The sequence below is a fragment of the Ahaetulla prasina genome, chromosome 6 (assembly GCF_028640845.1).
Source record: "Ahaetulla prasina isolate Xishuangbanna chromosome 6, ASM2864084v1, whole genome shotgun sequence".
NCBI lineage: Eukaryota > Metazoa > Chordata > Lepidosauria > Squamata > Colubridae > Ahaetulla > Ahaetulla prasina.
Window position 1 is genome coordinate 60,362,480 of NC_080544.1, and position 27,894 is coordinate 60,390,373.

Genomic DNA, 27,894 nt, shown 5'->3' on the forward strand with positions numbered 1-27,894 from the left:
TGCTGATGGAGTCCTGAGCTCTTTTACATGATTTCTTTCATACATTATATTTGGTTAGGAAAAATAGAAATGTTTTTAGACATTATAAGTGTTGCTGTAGCTAGTAATTCTTACAGTAATAAAAATTTAAGAGACTATCTTTGTATATCAAGAGCAGCAAAATTAGTACCCTTCAGATGTTTTACAAAATGAAGTCCTTAGCCAGCAGTTCTAAGGAATGTGAGTGTTGTAGTCCAAATCTATGAAAGTAGGCTTCCTTCATTTGGGCGGCCTATATATGTAAGGCTGCATTCAGGTCTGCTTTGTCATGTTGCCCAATATCCCCACAGACAAATTATTTAATTTCTGTCAGACTCCATGCCCCACCTAATCTTATCCTCTATTTTGAAGATACTTGAATATGAAACCTATACACACATAGATACTGTTGTGGCCCGCTGGCAGCCAGCAGAGCTGACAGCAGAGTCAGACAGTGAGGCGGTTGGGGAGGAACTTGGGCCAGTCCTGGGGGCTGGGGAAAGCTTGGACGAGGGCTCTGTGTCAGAGGCAGAGAGGGAGTTAGACAGCAGCGAGGCAGAGGAACAGCTGGAGCCTGTTCCCAGTGTGCGTGTGTACAGAGCTGCCCGAAGACAAGAACAATTAAGAAAGCATTAGGGGAGGTATATAAGTTTTTTAGAGGAAAATAAAATTAAACACAAGCTGATAAAAAGTAAGAAAAAAATGAAACAGACAGCTAAAAGTAGAAGAAAATATAAGTAATTGAAAAAAGATAAAAGAAGTTTCCATCTTTATATAAGTTATAAATTCAAATTATAAATTTACTTTTTACTCTATGATTATAACATAATTTTTGTCTTTCTATAATCCTGTCTAATCTTCAAAAACATAAATTGTAAATCATTTTTTCTGTTTTATGCAAAAAGTCTAGAAAGGGCATCTAGTCAGCACTAAATGTACTATATAATCTTTTTTCAAAGAAGTTGATTTAATCATCTCATCAAGTTCCATCATTTTTATCACAGGAAGTTAGTATGGAGCTTCACATTTTATAGAGGCAATCTCATAAAATAACAGGTATAAGTGTAGCTCAATATTATATATGAAATTGTGCCCACTTTTTTTTTCTGAAGACTTCAAAGAAGCTAAGATGGTAGATATTACCCTGAAGAACTAAATGAAATGATAAGAAGCAACCTCAGCCATCAGATTGCTTTTTGGCAAATTGATGTTTTATGATTGCCATGCCTACTATGGCAACGATTCTTTTGTTTGTAGCCAAAATATGTTCTCAGATCTGCCTACCAACTAGATGGATGGATATATGAAAAATATCTGATAACCATTAATTTATTTTGTAGTTGTTTGTTCATTATGCATAGTTTTTATTTGGCAGGTGTCTATTGTTAGGAATGTAAAGTTAGGTCCCATTTTTATGTATATAATCCTCCCTACACATTTGGTCTTTATCCAAATTCCTCCTTTTAACAATGTTGAAAAAGGGATAGGATTGGGTTTTTTATATCTCTGCTCAAATCTTACCAATCCAAACATTCATTTTATATTTCCTTTAGCTTACATTTTTCATATACATGCATATAAAGAAAGCCAGGAACATCTTCTAAAAGAGTTGTGCAAACATGGAAAAAAGTTCCCATTATTTTTCATTATTCAAATAGAAATGCTTATGTGTTCCTGAACATCTTCGAGCACATTTTTAAAGGATTATACAGCGGTAATAATTATAGTGGATGCATCTTTCAGTAGGTAAGGATGATGTGCATATTGGTTTCTTAAATGAATTTTTAAAAGATGGATGCTTAACATTTTAGAACAGCTGTGCTCAGTATGTACACTGTAAATCCAATCAACATTTCATAGTTAATCCGAAATACTTTATGTTGAAGTATTTAATTTAAGAAATCCATAAAACCTAGAACAATTCCTTAAGCTTGTTTTGACATAAGTTTCACTCATAATTTGCAAGGATAATATGGATGAGATTAATGTCCAATGTGTATACTTGAGAAAATTTTCAAATGCATGCATGATTCTTAAAAACACAATGGAATAGCCAGAATTTTGACTAAATAAAGTCCTAAAGTCCTCTATGTGTGACTGCATCAAAAATGAATTTCTTTTTCTTCCAAAGTAGCTTCAAATGGTTTTTGCTAAATGTAGGAATGTTGTGATGATTATCTTTTTAATTAAAATGAGAAATCTTTGTTTAAAGTGGCATTCTTTTTTTTACGGCCTCTTACAGTCTCTATAACAATCATTTCTTAAGTTTGAATGTTTTTAATTCCAGGAATCCATTTATATAAAACTATGCTTAGACTTAATTAAAGAACAATTTCTTACAAAGCTTGTAAATAGCCAAGAAAAAGGGAAGGACAGAAAATAAAACTGACATTCATGCAAATAAACTGATTCTTGCAAGGTATGTAATATGCTATAAAAATACAATAAAGCCTTTTTTTATAAGAGTTCATATTTTCTGATCCTTGTTTTCAAAGGTATTTAAGAATGATATCAAAGTTCTGTGATTCAACATCTGTTTTCTTGAATGGGCCAGTAGCTACTTCAGGTTTCACATAATTAGCAGTACACACAGCTAAACTACATTTGTTTAGATGTCTAATTAAAAATACCTTTGCAATTCATTATTAGGTTTCTTTTGTCTTAATTTTATCATATTTTGAATGCCTTTTTTAAAAAGAGAGTTGTGGATCATTTAATTGGAAGACATGAATTATACTTTTTGGTTTCACATTTTCTGTTTTGAATTAAAGGTTTGTAAGTAACCAAGTTAACAATAAAAATTCTTGAATTTCTATTAAAACCCCCAATATTATCTTTCTTGAGGTTATTATCTCTTTACCATTTCATAGACTTTACATTCATGAGCTTACGGAGCATCCTTAGATTCTTTTTTCTCACTTTCTTCAAAAAGTGGAAAATATTTCTTGAAGAATCTAGCAGTCTAATATTTTAATTTGTAAATTAGATATCACAGTGATAATTTAGATGTGGTTATCTCTTGAGTTTTGGAAGAGGATAAATTTAGATGTTGGTCATACTGGTAAGTCAAGTCTTTCTTGTGTTGTCAGTTACTGGCATCAGATTAGTTAGTCAGTCTTGAGAATACTGTACTATGGTCCTTATTTTAGGATAGCATTCTGGTCAAACCAGGTTGTAGTTAACCTATTTCTGTCATTAATGCCGGTTTAATGCTCTGTTATTAAACCACATCTGATAGTAGTATCTATAGCTAGGTTGATTAGTTGACATCTTGAGTTAATCTGGAGCCATTGAGACTACATCACAGTGTACATTGAGACTACATCACAGAGACTACACTGCACAGTGGTGCTGTGGTTACAGTGTAGTACTGTAAGCTACTTCTGCTGATTGCTGGCTGACTGCAATTTAGCAGTTCGAATCTCACCAGGCTCAAAGTTGATTCAGCCTTCCATCCTTCTGAGGTCAGTGAAATGAGGACACAAATTGTTGGGGGCAATATGCTGACTCTAAACCGCTTAGAGAGGGCTTTAAAGCACTGTAAAGTGGTATATAAGTCTAAATGCTAATGGTATGCTATCTATAGATAAGTCTACAGTTGTTAAATACCACTGTTTTTATAAATGCTCTCTAGTTTTTTACTCATAAAAAACTGAGGAAACAGAATGTTTGCACCTAGCCTTTCTATTTGTTTTGTGTGGCAGATATGAGTGGAATTTCTTCTTTTCCATGACCAGAATAGAAGCTTACACTGGGCTTTGGAGAAAAGGAATGAGAGATATTGTTGTCTTCATTTCTGTCAGTCTATAGAGTGAGTGCTAAAGTGCCAGATTGGTTTAAGCTGCATGACAATCCTAATTTGATCAAGTAGATCACTATAACATGCTTTGATTAATGATCAGAGTTGTCTTAATAGTCCATATATATACCCTGTTCCCTGAAAATACAACCTACCCTGAAAGCAAGTCCTAGCCTGATCTTTACATGTGCATCCAATATAAGCCCTACCCACTCCGAAGTGCATGGGTAAAAATTAAGCTAGGGTGGGGATGGGGGGGTGGAGCTGCCCTACTACTTTTGGACAGTTGTAGCCAGGCCTCGCACACCCCAACACCTGCCTCACCAGCCCATTTCTTCTGCAGCCAGTGAGGCTGGCAAGGCTTTCCTGAAAGCCTCTGTAGCTGATAACAAAGCTCTGGATCGATCTGGAGCTCTTTTATCGGCTCCAGAGGTCTTCAGGAAAGCCTTGCCGGCCACAGAAGAAGTTCCTGAAAGCCTCTAACAGCGAAAAGGAGGCCAGGGGTGACGTGCACAAGTGAGGTTAGTCAGTGGATGACATCCTCCGAAAATAAGACCAGATGCCTTTTTTGGTGGCAAAAAATATAAGACAGGGTTTTATTTTCGGGGGGAAATGGTATGTATTAACAGTCTGTATGTTCTATTAACATTTGTTCACCTGATTAAAGATATTTTTAAATATTTTATTCAGATTACAAGTAAAAATAGTAACATGCCACAGTTGTCGTTCTAATGGGAGTACCATTCTTGTTCTCTACTTAGCTATTCCTGCCAACTTTAAGAAAGAATAGACTGACAGTAGTTCTAAAGCAAACATTAGGATATCACAGTGATGTGAGAATGAGTAAATGTCATATATTACTAGGTTATTTCTAGACACACTTGCTGAAAACTCAGTGTAAACGGATCCATGTTTGTTTATGTCTAGGTAGATATATAGTTCTCTTGCACATTTGGGGAATTATGTTTTGGGGGGAACTTTTTCAGCTGTGTACAAGAATTGGCTCCCTTCATCATAACTGAAAGGATGTTTTCCAGTGCATTGAAGTTCTATTGTACAAATCGGTTCCTCATTCTTTCAGAATTTATATAAAATTTAAATAATAAATGTTTTGTATCTTCGTTCTAAGGTTTGCAAATGGATTTTTATTCTTCTATTTGAGCTACAGTACAAAGGAAATGTAGGGATCAAGTTAACAATGTTTTGGAGGCTTTTGTTTCATTCGCTTCATTAACTATATGCAATTAGTAAAAAGCAAATGGTGAATTTGCTAACACATCATTGAAGTATTTAGCTTCTTGGATTGAGAAAAGTGGAATTAGTGCTCCATGCCCTCTCTTAGCATCTGTAATATAGGCAATAGGAAGAATAGGTTGACCTTAATATTTGTTTCCACTAAATCGCCGCCTTGCAGCATTTAGTTTGTACTGAATGAAAAGCTTAATTTCACGCCCTGATTAGTGCTAGTATATGCAGGTGGATATTTATTTTATATGGCTAAGCGGGTCTTCCTTGGCAAATTATTCACCAGCCAGCAGCACTATAATTTCTCATGAGTAGTTAGTGCTAAATTATAGTTCTTGTTAAGGAGCAAATCAAAACAATACTGGATGCTAACCTTTTGACTAGGTAGGAGTGAAGGGAAGGCAGAGGCAATAGAGAGACAGCACACGATTAGACTGAGGGAAAGTGAAGGTAATAAAGGTAGTCTTTGAATTACAACCATTTATTTGATGATCATTTGGACTTATGATGGCACTGAAAAAGTGATTTAGGATTGGCTTTCACACTGTTTTTGTGATTGTTGCAGCATCCCCACGGTCATGTGATCAAAATTCGGGCACTTGACAATTAGCATGTATTTATGACAGTTGCAGTATCCTGAGGTTATGTGATCACCATTTGTAACCTTCATAGCCAGCTTCTGACAAGCAAAGTCAATGGGGAAAGTCAGATTTGCTTAATTAACTGCATGATTCACTTAACTTTTGTGATATGGCAAAAAGGTCGTAAAATGGAGTAAAACTCACTTAAGAACTGTTTTGCTTAATAACATAAATTTTGAGGTCAATTGTGGTTGTAAATCAAGGACTATCTGTAGAGTTTTCTTTGTGTGTGAATGAAGAACCTGGAAGAAGAAGTCTCAACTTCTTGAAAATCAGCACATAGATGCTTTGGGCAGTCTTTACGTTCATTATTGTGTGGGATGGGAAAGTGATCAGTGATCCCAGAGTAATCATTTATGTTTTGTTTTATTTGCAAATGATGGAAGATTGCATGTGTCTTTTTATGACTGAATCTGTGAGAGAATGCTTCTATTTCTTTATTCGAATATATCATGTTTTGTTTTATAGATGGATGGGTGGGTGGGTGGATGGATGGATGGATGGATGGATAGATAGATAGATAGATGAAGGGAGGATTTTTGTTACAGGTTACTGCAAAGTTAATTTGCATTAGAATTATAAAAGAGGTGGATTTCATACTTTTATTAGAGGTAAACGAAATGCGAATAAGAGTGTTCAAACTTTTGACTTTGTAATTCTTCATCAGGCTAGCTGATACAAAAAGAAAGGGTTGGGAGAAGAAAAATAAAGGGCTGATCCTAGTCAGAAATCTCTATACATCACATAAGGTAAGAAACAAATCTGAATTATAGTGAACTGTTCAGTTTTCAGAAATGGGAAGGGAGGGGATTATGCTTGCTATTTTGCTGATAAATGCTGTGTAATTTGAAGCAGATACTGAGGTATAAAATCAATTTTCTCTCCTTTTCTCTTTTTTTCTCGCTCCCCTCAATATTAGGAAAATATTGTTTCCTAATCATTGTATAACATGTCACCTCTCCAAAATAAATCTAAACAGCATGATTGTTACACACCTTTTTCTTCCTTGCGTTTTGAATTTTTAGCCTGCTGAAAAGTAATGAGAACTCAGAGAAATTGTTGGTTACTTGCAAGCAAGTATTGCCTAACTATGGAGTTGTATTATTTTTGTCTTAATGAACCAGAGTAAACATTCATATATTGTTTCAAGCATTTTAATGTTGTATTGTTTATGCAGCAGCTTTTCCACCTTAATTAAAAGTACTTCTGTTTCTTTTGCAACCAGTCATTCTCTAGATACCTTTGCAAAGCATATTTTCTCTAGGTGGGACTGTTTTTTAAAAGGCTGTTGTAACTACTGCTAATCCAGGCACAACTGGAAAGAAGCTAATCTGGGGCGGTCACTGGGACTGGAGATTTAGTCTTCTGAGCTTTCGGACATGCTGGAGCCCATCTTCAGGGAACTTCTTTCTCACCAGAATGTGAGAGTTTGATTCAGATTGGATCCTGAAACATTATCCTCCGACATGTATATTTGCCTTCATTCATAACTGGTAAAGTCCACTTTGTGGGGAATTGAATTAAGCACTTGGCATTTGTCAAAGATAATTCAGAGATTTTCTTACGGATTTTCTTAAACATTCCAGATATTGGACACGATAATGTATATGCTGCAGAACAGAATATTCCTTTTAGCTTAATCTTTACATTTTGACCATGTAGCCTGTCCTAAAATGATTCTTTCTGACTGGTGTAGTTAAGATCCATAGCTTTTCACGTATTTATCAAATAAGAATAAGACATTACTAAATAGTTTTGGGGAACCTGAGGCAACCATTTAGATTTCCCACTTTAATAAATGCAAACAATACCACCCAATTCTCACTTTTTCTCAGACCTAGTTTTTATAATTGGCAGTCACAAGCATATAATTAATGACACCAACAAATGGAAAATGGGATGGAACATGTAGAATCCTTTATACACTTCACAGAAGTAGGACAAGCAACATATAAGTTAGTTAATAGAAGATATTATTGCTTATTTTCATGCCAGAAATAATTACTACATTCCATTTGGAAATATTCAAACATTTTATAGGAGTACAACAGTAATTAAACAAATCACTCTGCAAGATTACCTCTAAATTGAAACTTTCAGCTATGTCATCAAGTATCAATTGGCTATTGGGCAGCTTAAAAAAGAGCATGGATGCTTTGAGATAGGAAAGAGGAAGCCAAGAACAGTGTCTATATTTTTACCGAGTCTTAAATACACTGATAATGAAAACATCCCTTGCTTTCCTAGCATTGTTCTGTTTCTTTAACTATGTTTTGGTTAATTTTACAATTGGCTACCCACCTGTTATAATACTTTTTATCATTAAACAAAATTAATTTTAAAAATGGTCTGGTGCTGTCTGCTTTTAATGGAATTAGAGTTTCTTTAGTCCTATAATCTGCCTCATGAGGCTTGTCTGTCTTCTAGGAAGTACAGCATTGCATCATTAAAATATCACCCCCTGCTGAGAAAAAACATCAGTCCTGTTCACTAAATGGCAATGCTGAAGCAGTGACAAGTGTTTGTAAAAAGTGTATTAAAAATTCATTTATTCTTAGCTAAGCATTTAGCTAAGCATAAATGAATTTAACAAATAATGGATAATAATAAATTACTGTGTTCTTGTTGTTAACAAATATGTCTGTGCAAAGGACCACATAAAAATAATAAATGTTCTTCCATCCCAGCAGTAGTTCTATGGTACCAAAAGGAAGCTGCAGTTCTGAATTCAGTAGCTTTGAAATGGAGAGCCTTGAAGCAAGATTGCTGGATGGGATTAGACTTCCTTAAAGAATTATGTCATCAAAATCATATTGCTGTGTTCATTTGACATTGTTCACCTAAAGCAGGGAATTTTTCATAATCAGTAGCCCCCTGACTCTCATACCAAAGGAATAACACTGCAAGGTTAATGTCAGCCACATTTTTTTTTGCTCTATATGTGATGCCAGAGTTGGCCCCATAATTTTCTCAGCTTGCTTTATTTCTCCTTTTTATGTATGGAGGAGAGAGAGATATTTAAGAACCTTTCTTGCACAAAAAGCCTTATTCTTTTTTGCTACATAATTAGCACTTGTTTATGACACAACCTCTGATCTGATTTTTAAAACAAATTGCATAGTAAAGAAGCTGATATTTAAACTGTATGGTAACCATGGCTCCAGCTGTGATTCAAATATTGTAAGCCTTCAGGGGTTGTATTAGGCTTAGAAAATAGGAACTGAGGCCTGTAATTTAATGTCTGTCTTTTAAAAACTGCATTTTTTAGGAGAAAAAAGAAATGCATTCCATAGAATTTTAAATATTGACTCATTCTGAGAAAACAGCCTTTTCAAACCTCACTAGAGACTACTCAGATCCATTAACTTAACTGTGGAAGAAGGAGCAAAGGAAGGCAATAAAACAAAAAATCCGTTAAAGATTGCAGGAAAATGATGACCGGTATGAAATCAGAGTGAGATAATGGCTTTAGAACACTGGGAGGGAGAACATTGAGAAGGCAACCTTAGAAGTCAGGTAAAATATTCAAAACAACATTTGAGTTTTAGTGTTAAAGTGAAATGCTGAAGGTAGTTTAGCTGGATAATGCGCTGAATTGTGTTGATGATAAATGGAATCATGCTTGTAAAATGTGTGTAGAAAGGTGTTTCAATTTCTGCACAAAACAATTACGTTGACATGGTTAAGAAACTTTGAGGAATTGTCAAGATCTCTTGGGATTTTAAAACATCATTGGTTAGCAGTATTACTTTTACAATGAATACATGGGAGTGTTGAGTTTTTAACATAGGCAAGAAACTTTACAATCTTGACAATTGGAAAAAAACTTTTTCCTTTTAAAATGAAATTAATGCTATTGGTCCATTTTCTGTTGCTTTTCTTAAGGGTAGAATCATGTTACAATATCTCCTGACATGATCCTATTTATGTTGTTGTGTTTAGACACAGATATATGTACAGATATATGTGGGTATGCTTATGAGATTCAGTATATTATCTGGAAAATGTGAATGGAATCAACATGCTTTGGTTCAGATCTCAGTACTGAATCTGATGAGCTTTTTTAAATCAAACTGGCAGATTGAATCAAATGTGTGATTCAAAATGGATTTTGACTGACATACCATGGCAGTTCAACATCAATGTGCTCTACTTGGGACTGCCCTTGAAGACCACCCAGAAGCTACGACTTGTCCAGAATGCAATGGTGAACGCAGTAATGGGTGCCCCTAGGTTTACCCATGTAATACTCTTACTGCATAAGCTGCATGAGTTTCCAGTTTTTCAGGGTGCAGTTCAAGCTGCTTGTTTTTACCTTTAAAATTCTATATGGTCAAAGCTAGCTTGTCTGCAGGATCACCTTTCTCTAAGAACATCTACTCACCCTATCAGATTAGTTAGGGTAGCCATGCACTTAGTCCCCTACCTTAAGCCTAAGGCAGCTAGGAAACACCTCTCTTTCATGGCACCCCATGCCACATGCTTCATACTTCTTCCTGAATTTTAGCAGACCTCTACCGTCCTAGTCTTCTGAAAAACACTAAAGACTTGGCTTTCCCAACAAGCACTGGGGTAGCTGGATGTAATATATAGTAATTCTGTACTGATGGTGTATAGTCTGTTGAGAAGTCTCTGAATGAGAGTCTTTTTGAAAACTCAGAATAGCCCTATGGTTCCTCCCAGAAGATAGGATAAAACAGAAATGGAATAGGGAAAAGTTGCCTTAAGAATTGGGTTGTTGGTTCGTTTGTTTTTTGCTTTTTCTAATAGTATACAGAAGATTTTTAGCTTTTTCAATTAATTTATTGTTATTTTATAAAAGTTATGGCTTTTTTTTTTTACAAAGTATACTTTCCTGTTATGTACTACAGATTCATTCAAGCATCAGTTACCAATTGTGATGAGAGAAAAAAAGGATGAAACATGTATCCCAATCTATCACAGCCCACTCTTTCATCAGATACAAATATAGGTGACATTGAGCCATTAGGTCACAATGCATTTAATTCCTCGCTACCCACTCCATACCAAATATCTGTGTATTAGATTCTTCTATTATTTTGGTGGTGGTGCAGTGATTAGAATGCAATATTGCAGGTTTACTCTGCCCACTGCCAGGAGTTTGATCCTGACGGCTCAAGGTTGATTCATGCTTTTAAGGTTGGTTAAATAAGGATCCAGATTGTTGGGGGCAATATGCTGACATTGTAAACTGCTCAGAGTCAGCTGTAAAGCACTGTGGAGCAATATATATATATATATATATATATATATATATATATATATATATATATATATATATATATATATATATATATATATAAAAATAAATAAATATATTTTTTGCATTTATATCCCGCCCTTCTCCGAAGACTCAGGGCGGCTTATACTATGTTAGCAATAGTCTTCATCCTATTTGTATATTTATATACAAAGTCAACTTATTGCCCCCAACAATCTGGGTCCTCATTTTACCTACCTTATAAAGGCTGGAAGGCTGAGTCAACCTTGGGCCTGGTGGGACTAGAACCTGCAGTAATTGCAAGCAGCTGTGTTAATAACAGACTGTCTTAGCAGTCTGAGCCACAGAGGCCCAGAGGCCCATATAAGACTAAATGCTGTCCTTTATTCTATTACCACATATGTCATACATCCAAACATCACTAATGCATTGTTGAAGTTTGCAAGTACTACATTTTCATATTTTAGAGCAATGTGAGCACCGGTTTTCATAACCTGTACGATGAAGCCACAGCCAATCCAGGTGCTGCCATCTTGGGAAAAAAGTTACATTTGTACTCTGCAGAAAACGACTTAAAGGGTTGCAAAAAACCTGAAGTGGTTTCATTTGGGGCATAACCTGAATCAAAATTTTTGCTCCAAATCAGATTAGATGCAGAGTATATTGAGATGAGGGCTGGATGTCCCTTACTATATTTTACTAAAGATTTTAGCCTATTATACTGATAAATCTATTGCGATGGAGCCTTTATAGAATGTTAAGGTTTTTCCCCCCATGTAATTATAGTTCTATTACTGTACAGTATTTTGCACTATACCTTACTTGAAAATTATATCAGAATATGTGTTTGTTGGTTAGGATCAAAGCTTAGGATAGCCAGGTCTCAATATAAAAGGAGATCTCTATGTCTATTCTTTCCTAGCCACGAATACACATGCCTAAAGATGGATTCCAACTTACATCTTCTGGATACCAAGCATGGCTAAAACAGGTTGGACTTATTACTGTTTCTTATTTATGGTTAGAGTTTGCACCAGAAACGTGCTTGTTTCATTAGTAAAGTATATACAAAATTCAACTCTTATTCTGTAATCAAATACCAGTGCCATTTCTATATTCATGTGCATTTTGTGTCTGCATGCTGTGTACATTTCCACTTCTCATGAGTAAAAGTTCAAACAAGGATCATCAGAAAGGAGAGTGGAACAATACCTAGAAAGATGGGAAACAACAACTTAAATTGCTAAATTAAAATTAACCTTCAAGTGTGAAGATCTGTAGTGGTGGTAATAACAGAGAGGGCAATGGGTTAATACACAGGAGACTTACATCTAGAGCCTAATTCAGATTTGATTGGGTAAAACAAGTGTGGACATTTGCTCATATCCCATAACAATCCTGCAGTTTGACACAATCTGACACTATTGGGAGTCCCTGCTCAGACGTAGTCTAGTGCTATATTACTTTGGTGATTATTAAAGGCCAAGCTTTAGATGTTTCGGCACTCTGGCTCTGGCAATTGCTGTCAGCATCTTAAAACAAATCTAGTATAACAATTTTCCCCAAAGAATCCTGTTTTAAACTTTGCATGTGTGACACATGCATGCTTGTGATAGTAATTTTTGTGGGAAAATGCAGTAGAGATGAAAAGGAATTAGGAATTATGTCATGGTATTGAAAAACTAAAACAATGAAGATAAACTACATACTATTTTTGTAGATAGAGTAATGAAAATTGTGCTGAAATAAATGTCTCTTTGGAGTTTTGATAAAGTAAACTGATTTGAAAGATCCATTAAATTAAGCAGGAGGAAATAAAATAAATAAACTTTTAAAAGGGTAGAGTTTTGAATGTTTCAGTGTTTTTTTGTTTTTTTTTATATGTGGCTCTAGAATCAGGAGAGTAGACTGAAGATCCAGTTATTGAATATGTAAAATATGATGGAATGTTTTGAAGAATTGCCAAGGGAATATTAGGTTCTCTCTTTCAAAAATAGAACCTAGAAGTAATAAAATTTAAATGAAGCATATACCTTACCTTAAAAGAGAGACAAACCTTCAAATTGAGCTCATTTCTTCATGTATACAAGGATGCATCCCTGCTGTATTCTTTGTAACAATACAGGAAGTAGTTTACCACTACAATTCTCTGGGACATTTTCTCAGCATCCTAGTCTAGCATACAGCCTTGGAGTTCCCTAACTAAGTCCTAGTCAAGAATTAACCAGGCTTGATCATGTTTAACTTTCTTAACCAGGTGCTGCCACCTGCTGAGCCATAGTGCATCTAATCATTAAGTAACTTCTAATAATTATATGTTATAGTACAGAAGAAACAAATGTATTAGTCAATATGTTTTTATTCTATAACTAGGATAAAGTAGCTAAGTTAATCGTGTAATAAATTAGTCATTGTATTTCTTTTCAAGACTATTTTTGCGTAAGATCAGAAAAAATTGCTTAAAACATGGAATATGAATTTGCCTGTTTAAATTAATCAGGTTAAATCACAGTTGAAATCTATAGATTTCCTGATTTTATCATCACATTACTTGCCTAAGCTACATTTTTATAAGAGTACCTGTAAGTGTCACTGAGTTTACTCATTCACCATTATAAACTGTTCCATTCCAATTCCTGAATTTAATATGAATACAAATAACTTGATGAAAATTTAAATGTATTCACTTTTCTTTTAAATATATATTGCACATAATTATTTTTGTGAAAATAAATTTGTTGTTACTCTAGTAATGCTTAATAGAATCTTTAATGCATGGTTTATAGCTGAATGTGTATTTTCCCTATTCTTTTCAAAGTCTTTACCCACTGAGTGAGTGATGACAGTAACTTATGCACCTTTACCTGTATTAAACGCAGTATTTCTGGGGAATTATTTTTATAGCTGGAGAAAAGCAATACCCCAAGGATTCTACATTGTCCTCATATTGATCCAAAATAAATGAGTAAATAAATTGGGAATTATTTGCAGTATTTTATTTGCAATGGGGATAGTTGTCCTTCTCTTTCAGGTATTTTTCAGCAAAGACTACAATTTTTTTCAAATGTTTTTTTTTCCTTGTGTTTTTAAAATAAATGTATTGCTTTTTCTTGTAAACCTGTTCTTTGTCCCCTTCTTTCAATTGGCTTTGTTTTTTAAATTATTATGTGGCAAGGTGTAATTAGGAGAATTGAATTATGATATGAAGAAAATATTATTAAAAAGAAAATGTTATTAAAAAGTAACATTATAGCAAATCGTTTAGCTTGACAAAGCCTTTAGCAAAATCTTGGTTTATGTGCAAACTGTTTTCCAAATTGTCTCTTTCACTGGCAGTAGTGTTTTCCCTTTGCATTACTTTCTATCGATCTAGTGTCTGATTTATACATTAAATATAAGTACCTTAGTAAAAGTGATCTTAAACTAATTTATATTATAAATAAAAATGAAACAAAATGGATTTCTGCAAGGCTGGTCATCAGTGAATAAAGCTGACCATTTTATTTAAAAATAACTGACTAGATTTGAATAATTTTAGCCATCTAAATTCAGAATAACTGTTGGGCAGAAATTATGAGGGGTCAGTCAAATTAATATTGCTACCCTTAGTACGCTTTTACAGAGAGTAGTATACTAAAATGAAGAATAGTTCTGACCCGTGAATAAATTTTGTCCTTTCAGTTTATGAGCACAAGTTTTGGAGAGAAACAGATGTCCATGCTTCTTTTTAATCTCGACTTTTTCCTTCCATTGGCTGTCTTGCTCGTTGACCAATAACATAACATCCTTAGCATGCTGATACCGTTTTTTTAAAATAGTAAGTGTCCAATGGGAAAAATATTATGGTTTTTAATAGTTTAAAAGATGCTTGCTTTTTTCTTTGCCCAATCATTTAAAAACCTAATTGTTGAATTATGAAATGATAGTAAGCAATGAAATTCAACTATAGTTCATTTTAAATGTCTGAATCAATAGAATGGAATGGACTACCAAACAGAAAAAGTGACAATAGTTTGAGAATAATTAGACTAATTATATTTCAATATGATGCCTGAATGGAAACATCTCAGTTATAGATATTAACTGCAACAACAAAGTTTGTAACTTTATGGAAAGGAAAATAATAAACATGTTAAATTAATTTCTATGATGTTGGAGAATGTAAGTAATCAGTTCTAAACAAAGATTTTCTACTGAGCCATGATTTAGTTTATTTACTAATTGCAAATGTTTAATGCTGCTATGCTCTAATGCTTCTATACAATACAGCAAAATATAACATTATTATAATATAATCTCAAAATCACCAAAAATAAACTAATGCAATCCAGCAATTATAAAGTGTAGCACTGAACAGGCCATAGCAGCAGAAACTATCCCTATTCCTAGGATGTTCTTAGAGGTGATCCGTAGGCAGTGGACCTCACCAGCCATGGCATTGCAGCCCACCAGACTGGAGAATATCCTTTTTGGTGTCAACACTGATCTTCTTACCATTTTACAGGTCCCTAAGGTAGATACCCCAGTGGCTGCCCTGACCTCTTCCTCCATTCTTCTGCCAGACGCAGAGGATGCCTTGAAGGCAGAGGAGCATAGGGAGGAGATGGCACTCCACCGGGCTTACCTGGCGGACTCTTGGTCAATATGGGCATCTACTGCGGCATCATTCTTCACTAGGGCATCAGTACGCTGGCTCCGATAGCTGCAGTCCCGTTTGGCACTAGACAATATTCGGGGACACTAGGATCTCTCCAAGATCCTGGCTGCGGCTGAATATACTGCAGACGCTACTGTTGTGTCCTCCCTTGCCTCCATCCGAGTGATGGCTTAATTAGCCAGCACTATCAGCTCTGGCAGCAGAATAGCCAGCGTCTGCCAAGAGCCTCCGTTATCTTCCCTGACGCTGGTGAGTCACTCAGAAACAAACTTCAGCTCTTAATCAGTGGATTTGCCTGTTACAAAGAGACACAGCAGCTCTCGCTGTCTTTTATATCCTGTGGGGTGTGGCTCCATGACTCAGCACTTCCTGGGCCTGCCCCACCCTTGCTTCTGTTGTTCCCTCCTCCACCTGGCCTGCTTCTGGCTCCTGGAGCTGAGCCAGGGAAGCCGGTGCTTCCGAGGTAAGTCCTGATGGCCTTCCCCCTCACTGTCCAAGTCACTTTCTGGCAGCAGGCCCGGCTCGGGGGGCGCAGACACAACAGCTACCTTGGCCTCCACCAAATTTTCAGCATGGGCCATGGCATCTGGTCATGGCCCGGCAGATACTATGGTTATGCCACTGGCACATGAACGCTAGGCACAAGTGGAAAGTAGCCTCTGCCCCCTTTGAGGGGGGAAAACCTATTTGGCCAGTCATTGGACCCTTTACTGGTAGAAACCAGAGACAAGAGGAAGGTGCTCCCCAGGGCAGACAGGCCGATTACCACCCGGCGCCATATTTTAGGTGGCCATCCTTTCGGCAGGAGGCAACTGGGGCAAGCTTTTCCTGACAACAGCAGCCCTTCCAGTCCCGGTCAGGATTCCAGGCTGACAGGCCTGCCTTTGGTGGCAAGGGCAGATTGCCACAATCTGGATGCTCCTTCCAGAGCAGCAGCGGCAGACGTGCCTGCCGCCACAAGTGACATCAGGCTGCATGTTCCCATAGGGGCCACCTGGGCCTATTTGCGAACCGCTGGGACACCGTCACTACAGATGCCTGGGTAAGGGAGATGGTAAGAGTAGGGCTTTCCCTGGAATTCCTTTCCCCTCCTCCGAGGCTTTTCCTCTGCTGTCCCATTTCAGGAGACCCGGTAAAGCAGGGACTCACAGAGTCGGCTATTCAGCATTTGCTGGATATTTGGGCCATTCAGCTGGTTCCGCTTGACCAGCAAGGGCGGAGATTCTGTTGAATCTTGTTCATCATCCCAAAGGCCTTGGGGGGGGGTAGAGGGCAATTCTAAATCTCAAGGGACTCAATAATTATATTGTGTACAGAAGGTTCAAGATGCACTCCCTGCATTTCATCTTAGCGGGGATCAGGGAGGGGGACTTCTTGGCCTCTGTATACATAACAGAGGCATACCTCCACATCCCTGTCTATCCAAACCACCAACAGTACCTGAGGTTTTGCTATGCCAGCTGCCACTTTCAAGATGTGGCTCTGCCATTTGGCCTAGCCTCAGTCCTGCGAACATTTACCAAGCTCCTGGCAGTGCTGGCAGCATACCTCAGGACGATCCCTATCAGGATCCAGTGTTACTTGGACAGCTTACTCATCCAGGCATCCTCCCAGTGGCTAGTGGAATGGGATCTAGCCACAACAATCAGTACTCTTTGGGACTCTGAATTTGGAAAAATGTCACCTGGTACCTTTGACAAGGCTTGTACATCTGTGTGCTCTGATAGATACACTGGCAGGCCAGGTTTTTCTTTCTCAAGAAAGGCAGGAGAGCATCCGGGGTTTGGTTCAACTCATCCTGCAGGAGATGATGCTTCTGGTAGCCCGGTTGTCCCAGCTTCTGGGGAAGTTGATTTCATGCCGGGCCATAGTCCCGTGGGCAAAGTTTCACGCTCGACCACTCCAGTGGTTCCTGCTCTCCTATCAGAGGACAGGCACCAGCTCTTCGACAGGGCAGGTGAGGGTGCCCCCCAGGGTACTTCGCTCACTGCACTGGTGGGTGTCAGGAGCCATCAGGAAGGGCTGTTTTTTCAGGGAGCCTTGCAGACTAACTGTGATGTCAGACACCAGCCTTTTTGGCTGGGGAGCCCATTGCGGTTCACAGGTTGCCCAGGGATGGTGGACACAACTGGAGCTCAACCAGAAGATCAACTGGTTGGAGCTGAGGTCAGCCTGTCTGGCCCTACAGACATTCCAAATGCAGGTGGAGGGGCATCATGTTCTCCTCCTCACAGACAGTATAATGATGAAGGTCCACATCAATCAACAAGAGGGGACTCAGTCGAGATCCCTCATGAAGGAGGTGGAGGCCTTTTGCCGGTGGGCGGAGGCCCATCTCTTATCCCTAACAGAAGATCACATTGTCAGGACGGCCAACATCCAAGGTGACTGGCTGAATCGAGCCACCTTAGAGCTCCACTCCATCGGAGTGGAGGCTCCATCCCAAGCTGTTTGCAGAAGTCACAGACTGGTTGATCTCCGGTGGTTGATCTCTCTGCATCTCTGACAAACACTCATCTCCCTCGATTCCTTTCCCGGGTCCTGGTCCCGGAAGCAGAAGGGCTGGATGCTCTAAGAAGCCCTTGGTCAAGGGGGCTTTTGTATGCTTTCCCTCCCCTACACCTGATCCCAGCTGTCATCAGGAAGGTGTTGGAGAGGGTGGAGGTGCTGTTAGTGGCCCCCCATTGGCCCAGGAGGCCGTGGTTCACCGAGCTGGTTGGCCTGTCTGTTGCCAGACCCTGGAGGATTCCCCCAGAGAGAGTCTCCCTCATCCAGGGGCCTGTGCTTCATCCTGAACCCCACGGCTCCAGTTGGCCGTTGAGTGGTTGAGTGGAGGCTCCTAAGGGGAAAAAAGTTCTCTACCAGGGTCATCCGCATGATTCAGGTGGCCAGGCAGCCTTCGACCATGTGCATTTACAATGCAACCTGGACAACTTTTATGGATTGGTGTGCCAAGGACCGTTTGGTCCCTACTTCGGCCTCAGTGGCGGAGGTGTTGGAGTTTTTACAAGAGAACTTGGAACGGGGACTTCCCCCTAACACTTTGCATAGGCAGGTCGCTGCCTTGGGCTCTGTCTTGACCTTTGGGGACTGGGGCTCCCTAGCTCACCACCCCAGGGTGTGAGCCTTTCTGCGAGGGGCTTCTAATTTGCGACCTCCAATAATCCACTGCTATCCCACCTGGGAGTTGACCAGGGTATTATAAACCCTTACTAAGGCGCCTTTTGAACCTTTGAGGAAGGGTAGCCTTCGCCTCCTCTCATGTAAGGTTGCTTTCCTTGTGGCCATCATGTCGGCCAGGCAGATATCGGAGTTGGCAGCACTATTGGTGAGGAAGGATCTGTGTATTTTTTCACCCAAAAAGGCTGGTTCTGCGACTGGACCCTTCCTTTCTTCCAAAGGTCAACTCCTTGTTTCACCGAGCACAGGAGTTGGTCTTGCCTGATTTCTGTCCAAGGTCTCGGCACGCCTTGGAGCAGACCTGGCATATGCTGGATGTTAAGAGGGCCCTCTGTATTTACATCTCGAGGACCGCTTCCTTCAGGAAGACTGAATCCCTGTTTGTCTCCTTTCAACCGTCAACTCTAGGCCACAAGGTGACTCCTTCCATGGTAGGGCATTGGCTTAGGGCATGTATCGCCCGTGCATATGAGCTTCATGCTCTTTTGGAGTCTCAGGGGATAACTGCACATTCCATATGTAGAAGAGATTTGTAGGGCAGCAACTTGGATGTCCCCGTCACCATTCATCCATCATTACAGATTGGACCCCTACACTTCTGCTGAGGCAGCATTTGGCCAGTGGGTCCTGCAGCGGGTCCATGAGGAGGCTGGGACATTGGCCCAGAACAGTTCCTGCCCGTAGGACTGCCAAGCTTTGGATGTCCCATCCAACCTCCTGTTGATACACTATGGAGAAGGGGCATTAGTCCTACTTGATACGCCCTTTTTCGTTGTGTTCAATGGGAGAAGCCAGCCCTATCCTGTTGCTTGCTGCTCCAATTTCCGAGGGGTGGGGGAGTTTTGTTTGTGTTTTTCAGATGGATTTCCATTCGCTTCACCTTCATTGTCAAACTGAGGAACATCACCATGGAGGCAGAACCTCAGAAAATTCAACTCAGTCCATAGAGCTAGAGTCTATAATAACCCATCTTGGCCCCTCCCGTCGAACACAACGAGAAAGGGCATATCAGGTAGGCCCAACGTCCCTTCTCCTCATCTCCTCTCAATTTTAATATAATTTATCACTTTCTCTAAAAATACAGTGAAATTCTCTTCTTATATTTGTCTATAAACAAATCTTTAAAATGTCATCATTCAGTCCTAGTCAAGAAAAGCCATTAAAATCTATTTTAAAAAGAGGAACATATATAGTTTAACCTTGATTGAATAAGCCAACTTTGTAAACTTTTGTTTTAAATATTTAAATAAAATTTTTGTTTTAAATTAAAAATAATTGCTACCAACCTGCCTTCCATTGAGGACCTGTATACTGCACGAATCAAGAAGAGGGCCGTGAAAATATTTACAGACTCCTCGCATCCTGGACATAAACTGTTTCAACTCCTACCCTCAAAACGATGCTATAGAGCACTGCACACCAGAACAACTAGACACAAGAACAGTTTTTTCCTGAAGGCCATCACTCTGCTAAACAAATAATTCCATCAACACTGTCAAACTATTTACTGAATCTGCACTGCTATTAATCTTCTCATAGTTCCCATCACCAATCTCTTTCCATTTATGACTGTATGACTATAACTTGTTGCTGGCAATCCTTATGATTTATATTGATATATTGACCATCAATTGTGTTGTAAATGTTGTCTTGATGAATGTATCTTTTCTTTTATGTACACTGAGAGCATATGCACCAAGACAAATTCCTTGTGTGTCCAATCACACTTGGCCAATAAAAATTCTATTCTATTCTATTCTATTAAAGGTCTTAATTATTTCTTTTAGGTAATGTTGGTACAGCTGATAGCTTCTCTCTTTTCCTTTTCTCATGAAATAATATAACACATTTCTTTTGTAAATCTAAGGTAAAAAAATTATCCAGGTCACTTTTCTGAGTTAAAATCCACGTATCCAAGTCACTCTTCTGGTTTATTATTTGTTTACCTTTTAGCTATTAAAACCTCAGCAGGTTTCATTTGTAGATCCTGTATAACATTTTTGTCAACATCATTCTTGTATCATGTAAGTTTTAAATCCATATCCAAGACAGCCTGACTCTCAGTTATATCAGCTATAGCTGTGGTATTTCTCCCATTTTTATGTATAAAAAAGTCTAAAGCAAATGTGACCAACCTTTGGCCCATAGGCCACCTGCAGTCCTGGACAGCTAATAATACAGCTCTGCAAGATCATAGACTTTTACAATTATTGTGATTTTAGTGATATTTATATACATTTAACTATTTTATATATTTTATATGTGGCCCAAGACAATTCTTCTTCACTCAGTGCAGCCCAGGCAAGCCAAAAGGTTGGATAGCCATGGTCCTAAGGGTATGTTTTGGATACATTGTTGCCAAATATCCTTAAATTCTTCCAGAATTAAAATATTTTTCTTCATTCTGGGGAAGTGAGAATTCTCCTTTAATTCAATCTTTTAAGTCTTTATGGCTGCCTCTAGTAACTAGCCTTCAAAATCTCATCAACCTTTGCTCTCATCTAAAACATTTTTTCAGGAAGAGGTTTATTACACTTAAACTCAAATCTTCATATATACTGAGAAGGAAGTATTCTTATAACTTTTCAAAAAACTTGTTTCTAGTCAACATGGCCCCAAAGTCCATTTAAAAACTTTCCAGGATCAACATTCTAGTCACCCTTTCACTGCTTATTTCTAAGTAACATTTTTCTTTTTAAGTTTTAAACTTACATAAATCTTCTTTTGCTGCAGGTTGGAAGAACATCACCCATTGTAATAAAACTTGTCCTTTTGGAGGTTCTTAATGTCCAAAAAGCAAATTACATTTGCAGTTTCCAATAAAAGTGATAAAGAGGGTTATTGGACTAATTCGGTGTTATTTTGAAAGGCTCTGAACCAGGGGTGAAATCTAAAAATTTTCCCTACCGGTTCTGTGGGCGTGGCTTAATTGGTGGGTGTGGCTTGGTGGTTAGGTGACTGAATGGGCATGGTCAATAATAATAAATAATAAAAATAATAAAGTATACAAAACTTGGGAGGCACCAGTCTACCTTCTTAAAAAATAGAGGCCCCAGTCTACCAATTGCCTTTTACTGAGAGGCACCGGTCTACCAAGTGCCGGTCTACCAAGTCTACCTTCTTTCAAAATAGAGGCATTGGTCTACTAGCTGCCTACAGCGCTGACCAGCTGTAGTGCGGCGGCAGTCATTTAAGGCTGTTTGCAGCTATATTACCACCGAGCGCTTCAGGGACAGAGAAGAGGAACAGCGAGGCCTGGGCAGTGGGGGGGCAGGGATTTTTGCTACTGGTTCTCCGAACTACCTGCCTCCACCGCTACCGGATCGCATGATCCGGTCCGAACCAGGAGCTTGGGTAAAGCTGTCTCTCCCAACTTCCAGAGCTCTAAAATCCTCTGGAGTCCATTCACCACAGGGAGCATCTGTAAGAAGCACTTTGAGCAATCCCCTCTCCTTTATCGGGGAGGAACTTAGGGAGCCAGCTCCACTTTCACCTGCTCCACTTTCCACCATGATTGTCAGTTCCGCTAAAAGTGAAGCCATCTTAAGTCTGCTGTTGCTTCCCTGCATAGTGTCTTGTACAATTTCCAATAATGTTTAAATCTGTTCACTGATACACGATTGCCCATCCTTTTCATCATTTATTCCTTTCTCCCATTCAAAACCCTCTTCATTTACTTCACTCTTACCCAGTGGTTGGGCAGTTTCTTTTATCCATTGCCTTCCCTTGCTGCTATTCTCTCCATTTTTTGATTTTAATTATTCCCATCTATATCTCCTTCTGTCTTTGTATGTATGGGTGTGCTCAGTCTTTCCCAGTCCTCTTCTTTGGATCACAGTATGGGATGCAAAGAGAACAAACCTGGGCTTTCAGCTTCTCTTCCAATTGAGGCTTCTCAGATCACCATGGTTCTCTGGAAGATACTCTCCTTTTTCCACATCTCTGCCATCTTTGCTGCCGGACTTTTCCAACATGGCATAATTCAATGGTCTCTGCATATTATCCCTCCAGCTAGCAAATCAATTTTGTATCACCTGTTCCCTTTGTTTCCTATATTTTTATGTCTTTTCCCCTTCAGCTAAGATTGCATCACACTCTCTCACACTGGGTGTTTGAAAGGATTTTTAATAGCCTTCAATCCCTAAATACTGCTTCTTACTCTGGCTAAAACTTTCCAGGATCAACATTCTAGTCACCCTTTCACTGCTTATTTCTAAGTAACATTTCTTTTTAAGTTTTAAACTTACATAAATCTTCTTTTGCTGCAGGTTGGAAGAACATCACCCATTGTAATAAAACTTGTCCTTTTGGAGGTTCTTAATGTCCAAAAAGCAAATTACATTTGCAGTTTCCAATAAAAGTGATAAAGAGGGTTATTGGACTAATTCGGTGTTATTTTGAAAGGCTCTGAATCAGGGGTGAAATCTAAAGATTTCCCTACCGGTTCTGTCGGCGTGGCTTAATTGGTGGGTGTGGCTTGTGGCCAGGTGACTGAATGGGCCTGGCCAATAATAATAAATAATAAAAATAATAAAGTATACAAAACTTGGGAGGCACCAGTCTACCTTCTTAAAAAATAGAGGCCCCAGTCTACCAATTGCCTTTTACTGAGAGGCACCGGTCTACCAAGTGCCGGTCTACCAAGTCTACCTTCTTTCAAAATAGAGGCATTGGTCTACTAGCTGCCTACAGCGCTGACCAGCTGTAGTGCGGCGGCAGTCATTTAAGGCTGTTTGCAGCTATATTACCACCGAGCGCTTCAGGGACAGAGAAGAGGAACAGCGAGGCCTGGGCAGTGGGGGGGCAGGGATTTTTGCTACTGGTTCTCCGAACTACCTGCCTCCATCGCTACCGGATCGCATGATCCGGTCCGAACCAGGAGCTTGGGTAAAGCTGTCTCTCCCAACTTCCAGAGCTCTAAAATCCTCTGGAGTCCATTCACCACAGGGAGCATCTGTAAGAAGCACTTTGAGCAATCCCCTCTCCTTTATCGGGGAGGAACTTAGGGAGCCAGCTCCACTTTCACCTGCTCCACTTTCCACCATGATTGTCAGTTCCGCTAAAAGTGAAGCCATCTTAAGTCTGCTGTTGCTTCCCTGCATAGTGTCTTGTACAATTTCCAATAATGTTTAAATCTGTTCACTGATACACGATTGCCCATCCTTTTCATCATTTATTCCTTTCTCCCATTCAAAACCCTCTTCATTTACTTCACTCTTACCCAGTGGTTGGGCAGTTTCTTTTATCCATTGCCTTCCCTTGCTGCTATTCTCTCCATTTTTTGATTTTAATTATTCCCATCTATATCTCCTTCTGTCTTTGTATGTATGGGTGTGCTCAGTCTTTCCCAGTCCTCTTCTTTGGATCACAGTATGGGATGCAAAGAGAACAAACCTGGGCTTTCAGCTTCTCTTCCAATTGAGGCTTCTCAGATCACCATGGTTCTCTGGAAGATACTCTCCTTTTTCCACATCTCTGCCATCTTTGCTGCCGGACTTTTCCAACATGGCATAATTCAATGGTCTCTGCATATTATCCCTCCAGCTAGCAAATCAATTTTGTATCACCTGTTCCCTTTGTTTCCTATATTTTTATGTCTTTTCCCCTTCAGCTAAGATTGCATCACACTCTCTCACACTGGGTGTTTGAAAGGATTTTTAATAGCCTTCAATCCCTAAATACTGCTTCTTACTCTGGCTAAAACAGTTTCCTTTCCCATAGTGCCAGCTTAATGTCACCTATAAGCTCCTTGGTGATAGGTTTTTCAGTGTAAACACCTTTATACTTTTTTCAAAGAAAAAAAGAGGCAGTTCTCATTTTGTGACTGCCATGTTTAATGATCACAGATAGAACAGCAATGAAAAAGTAACCTTATGAAAGCTCCTCACATTTAAGACTTTTTCAGGTCTATAAAGCAAAGAAAAGCTGAAATAAGACCATAAGCACAGTTGTAGTTTCACTTAGTGACAACTTCACTTAACAACTGAGTTGCCAATCCTACTTGTGGTAGCTAAATGAGCTGCCTGTACACATTTTCCACAGGTTACCAAATCTGCAAATTGCACTTGGAGGGTTTTTGCACTTATTAAAAACAGTAAAATTGGTAGTTTTGAGTAAATGCATCGTATTGAATGAATGTGTTTGTTGCATATTCCATGCACAACTTTGAGCATGGTAGTATGTCACATTTTAAAAATACCTGTTTAGACAGATATCTCCATAGAAATCTCCAATTATACAATAACTAGAGTAAAAATTATGTAGTTTTTTTTAGAATGTGATATATACAATGTTGCTTTTTTATATTTCTTTCCAAATTTATCTGGTAGATATATTGTCATTTTATTTAGCAAATGGGGAACTAAGGGATTGTAATTTGGTTTGAGACAATCTGGTAGGACTTGAGTTTAGTTGTTTTTAATTATATATTGTGAGTGCTCACTGACTATAAAAATAACTACAACTTTATACTATCAGTTAAACAGGTTTTATCAGAGGGATTAGTAAATGTAGTGAGTCAACTGAAGAACTGGATAAAAACACACAATATATTTTGTGGTGAATATTTCCATAAAAGTTTATAACCACTTATCCTCCCTTCTCTTTTTAAAAAAATATTTCATAAGTAATGGGGACAATTTCATATGAAGCATGCTTGAGAAAGGCCCCATCCCTGTTGGAAGGTATGAAGAAACATGCTTATTGGGCCTGTGCAAATTATTTAGTGAAGTGTTTCTCAAAGCAGCTATTCTCAGCTAAGCCCTTCTGCTTCAAGGCCCTTTTGAAATCTTTTGGGTGCATATGCGCATGCCTGGAAAATACTTCCACAGGGGTAATTAGTTTAATGAGGGGGAGGGAACACAGAACTAGAAAAAATGTCTACTTGGACCTTCTATCATTTCAGTTTAAAGGCTTGTTTTATCTTCCATTGGAATTCCAGTGAGGCAGAGGATCCCTTAACAAGTGCTTGAAAATTGCTTTAGAAGAAATGATTGGAAATAATTGAAGTTGAATTCAAACATGGTGGGGGAAGGAGTGCCTTTTAAGAATAGCAGTTACCTTGACAATTGATTCTGGGGGGTTAAAGAGATATCCACTAAAATGCTACAGATTTCTGGATTGGATTAGTTAGATAATGCACTATATTTAAAGTTTGTTCCTAAATTTCACTAGTTATAGAATAGAATAGAATAGAATTTTATTGGCCAAGTGTGATTGGACACACAAGGAATTTGTCTTGGTGCATATGCTCTCAGTGTACATAAAAGAAAAGATACGTTCATCAAGGTACAACATTTACAACACAATTGATGGTCAATATATCAATATAAATCATAAGGATTGCCAGCAACAAGTTATAGTCATACAGTCATGTGGAAAGAGATTGGTGATGGGAACTATGAAACGATTAATAGTAGTGCAGATTATGGAATCTGTTAAGAAAAATTCTGTGGAGAAAAGATCTAAAATCTGTGTTATTCAGTACTGCCCTGTTTTTACACTTGGAAACCCTGAATATTCTAGCATTTATGGAAAGAGCGGATTTCCTCCAAATATTATGGCCAGATTATGGCTTTGCTGTGAAATTCCTTATTGTCATTCAAGTGTGACAATAATGGAATGGTGTGCTTGCAACAAAGTAACAGTTATCAATCTGTGTTTGAGTTTATGGACTCTTATCATACAGCAGGTAGTTTACCAAGGCATGATTCAAAACCCCACTTCTGAATTTATTTTTATGCTACTTTCTTTTCCATGCAGGGGTAAGGGATTTGTCAACTCTATGGTTTCGAGACTCTGGATGGATTCTAAAGCATGCTGTGTGTACAAGAAATAACTGCAAAGAAATAGTTAAATAATGCCTTGGAATAAGGAAGTTTGGGTCCAATTTTTTGACTCCAGTGTTGGCTTGCTGGGTGACCTCCAGAAAAGCAATTAACCTTTGTCCTTCTATAAAGGCAAAAGCAGTTATAACAACAATACAGGCACCCTGTTGTTACCACAGAGACCAGTATAGAATAAAAAGGAATTCTTTGTATGAACACTAGGTAGGAGTATTTATTTTTCCTATGTCAATTTAGCAGTGTTTATTTGAGCCCTTTAATAATTTCTGAATTTCTTCCCTTTTCATTTTAAAATTAAAATACAATATTTCACATTATTTTCTTTTAAAATATGGACCATATTTTTAATCATAACAAGAGTTAAAAACTTAAAAGAGAGGAAACTGCATTGAAACTGGATTATATAAACTTTATGGCGAATAGAAAAGAATTTGGGGACAATTATTATAACCTAATTCATTATAATAACCTATAGGGAAAAAGGAAAAGGTGTGTCTTCTTAATTCTCGTGCATTTCCTATTTGGCAATTTAATGTGTGCTTGTTAATTAGTTTAATTCAGAATGTATTGGATTTTTATTCTGCAGAAAAATTTTTCTCTTGTGCATTCATATATTATGCACTTGATTGCAAGTTTGGCTACCAAAAGATCCTCTAGTATGTTTATCATGTATAATGTTTCCGCTGATAATGGCATAATCTAAATATCTTAAGTTAGAACAGTGTAGGCTATGAAATGCTTTTTGTTAGATGTTACATTTGTGTCTTCTCTCTGCCTTTGGAAAATGAGTTAAGCAAACACCTTTTCATCCCAATCCTTGGAATTATTTATGATTGTATCTACTTTTAGTGATCCTCACTGACTGCCAGCTTTCAAGGTATTGCTGTTGACTTTTAAAGCCCTAAATGGCTTGAAGCATATGTTTTTGTTGGAGTGCGGAGTTCATTATAGTTGTGATCATGGGCAGTGCCTGGAGGCAGGAGTCTGAGTGAGGAGCTTAAAATTAACTGCTTTAGGAGGTATATTAAACATGGTGTCCAATCAGACCATATATTTGCTAAGAAATTTTGCTCCATCTGATGCTTTTGTTTCTTCTGTAGTGGATTTTGTATTGTAACATTGTAACTTCATTATAGTTCAGACTTGTTGTATGATGTAAATTGATTGTAATTATTAAATGAGAATGTTTACAAATGCAATAAAATCTTATTTTATATTTTAATAGCTGGTTTCATTTAATTATATTAACCACTTCAGTTATCAAGTTG

General features: G+C 38.2%; 1 protein-coding gene across 11 annotated transcripts in view; it reads left to right on the plus strand.

The window, feature by feature from the left end:
• BTRC (beta-transducin repeat containing E3 ubiquitin protein ligase) overlaps positions 1 to 27,894 on the plus strand; it is a 215,185-nt gene that overhangs the window by 5,098 nt on the left and 182,193 nt on the right. For 3 of the 11 annotated variants that reach the window (XM_058187719.1, XM_058187721.1, XM_058187725.1), the window contains exon 2: positions 11,868 to 11,936. The exons of 2 other annotated variants lie outside the window; for them this stretch is intronic. In XM_058187719.1, the coding sequence (XP_058043702.1) occupies positions 11,868 to 11,936 (69 nt within the window). Of the gene's footprint in view, positions 1 to 6,370; positions 6,453 to 11,867; positions 11,937 to 14,626; positions 14,763 to 19,641; positions 19,795 to 27,894 lie in introns of those variants that run through there. 6 more of the 11 variants (XM_058187722.1, XM_058187728.1, XM_058187718.1 and 3 more) reach the window with 4 other exon arrangements.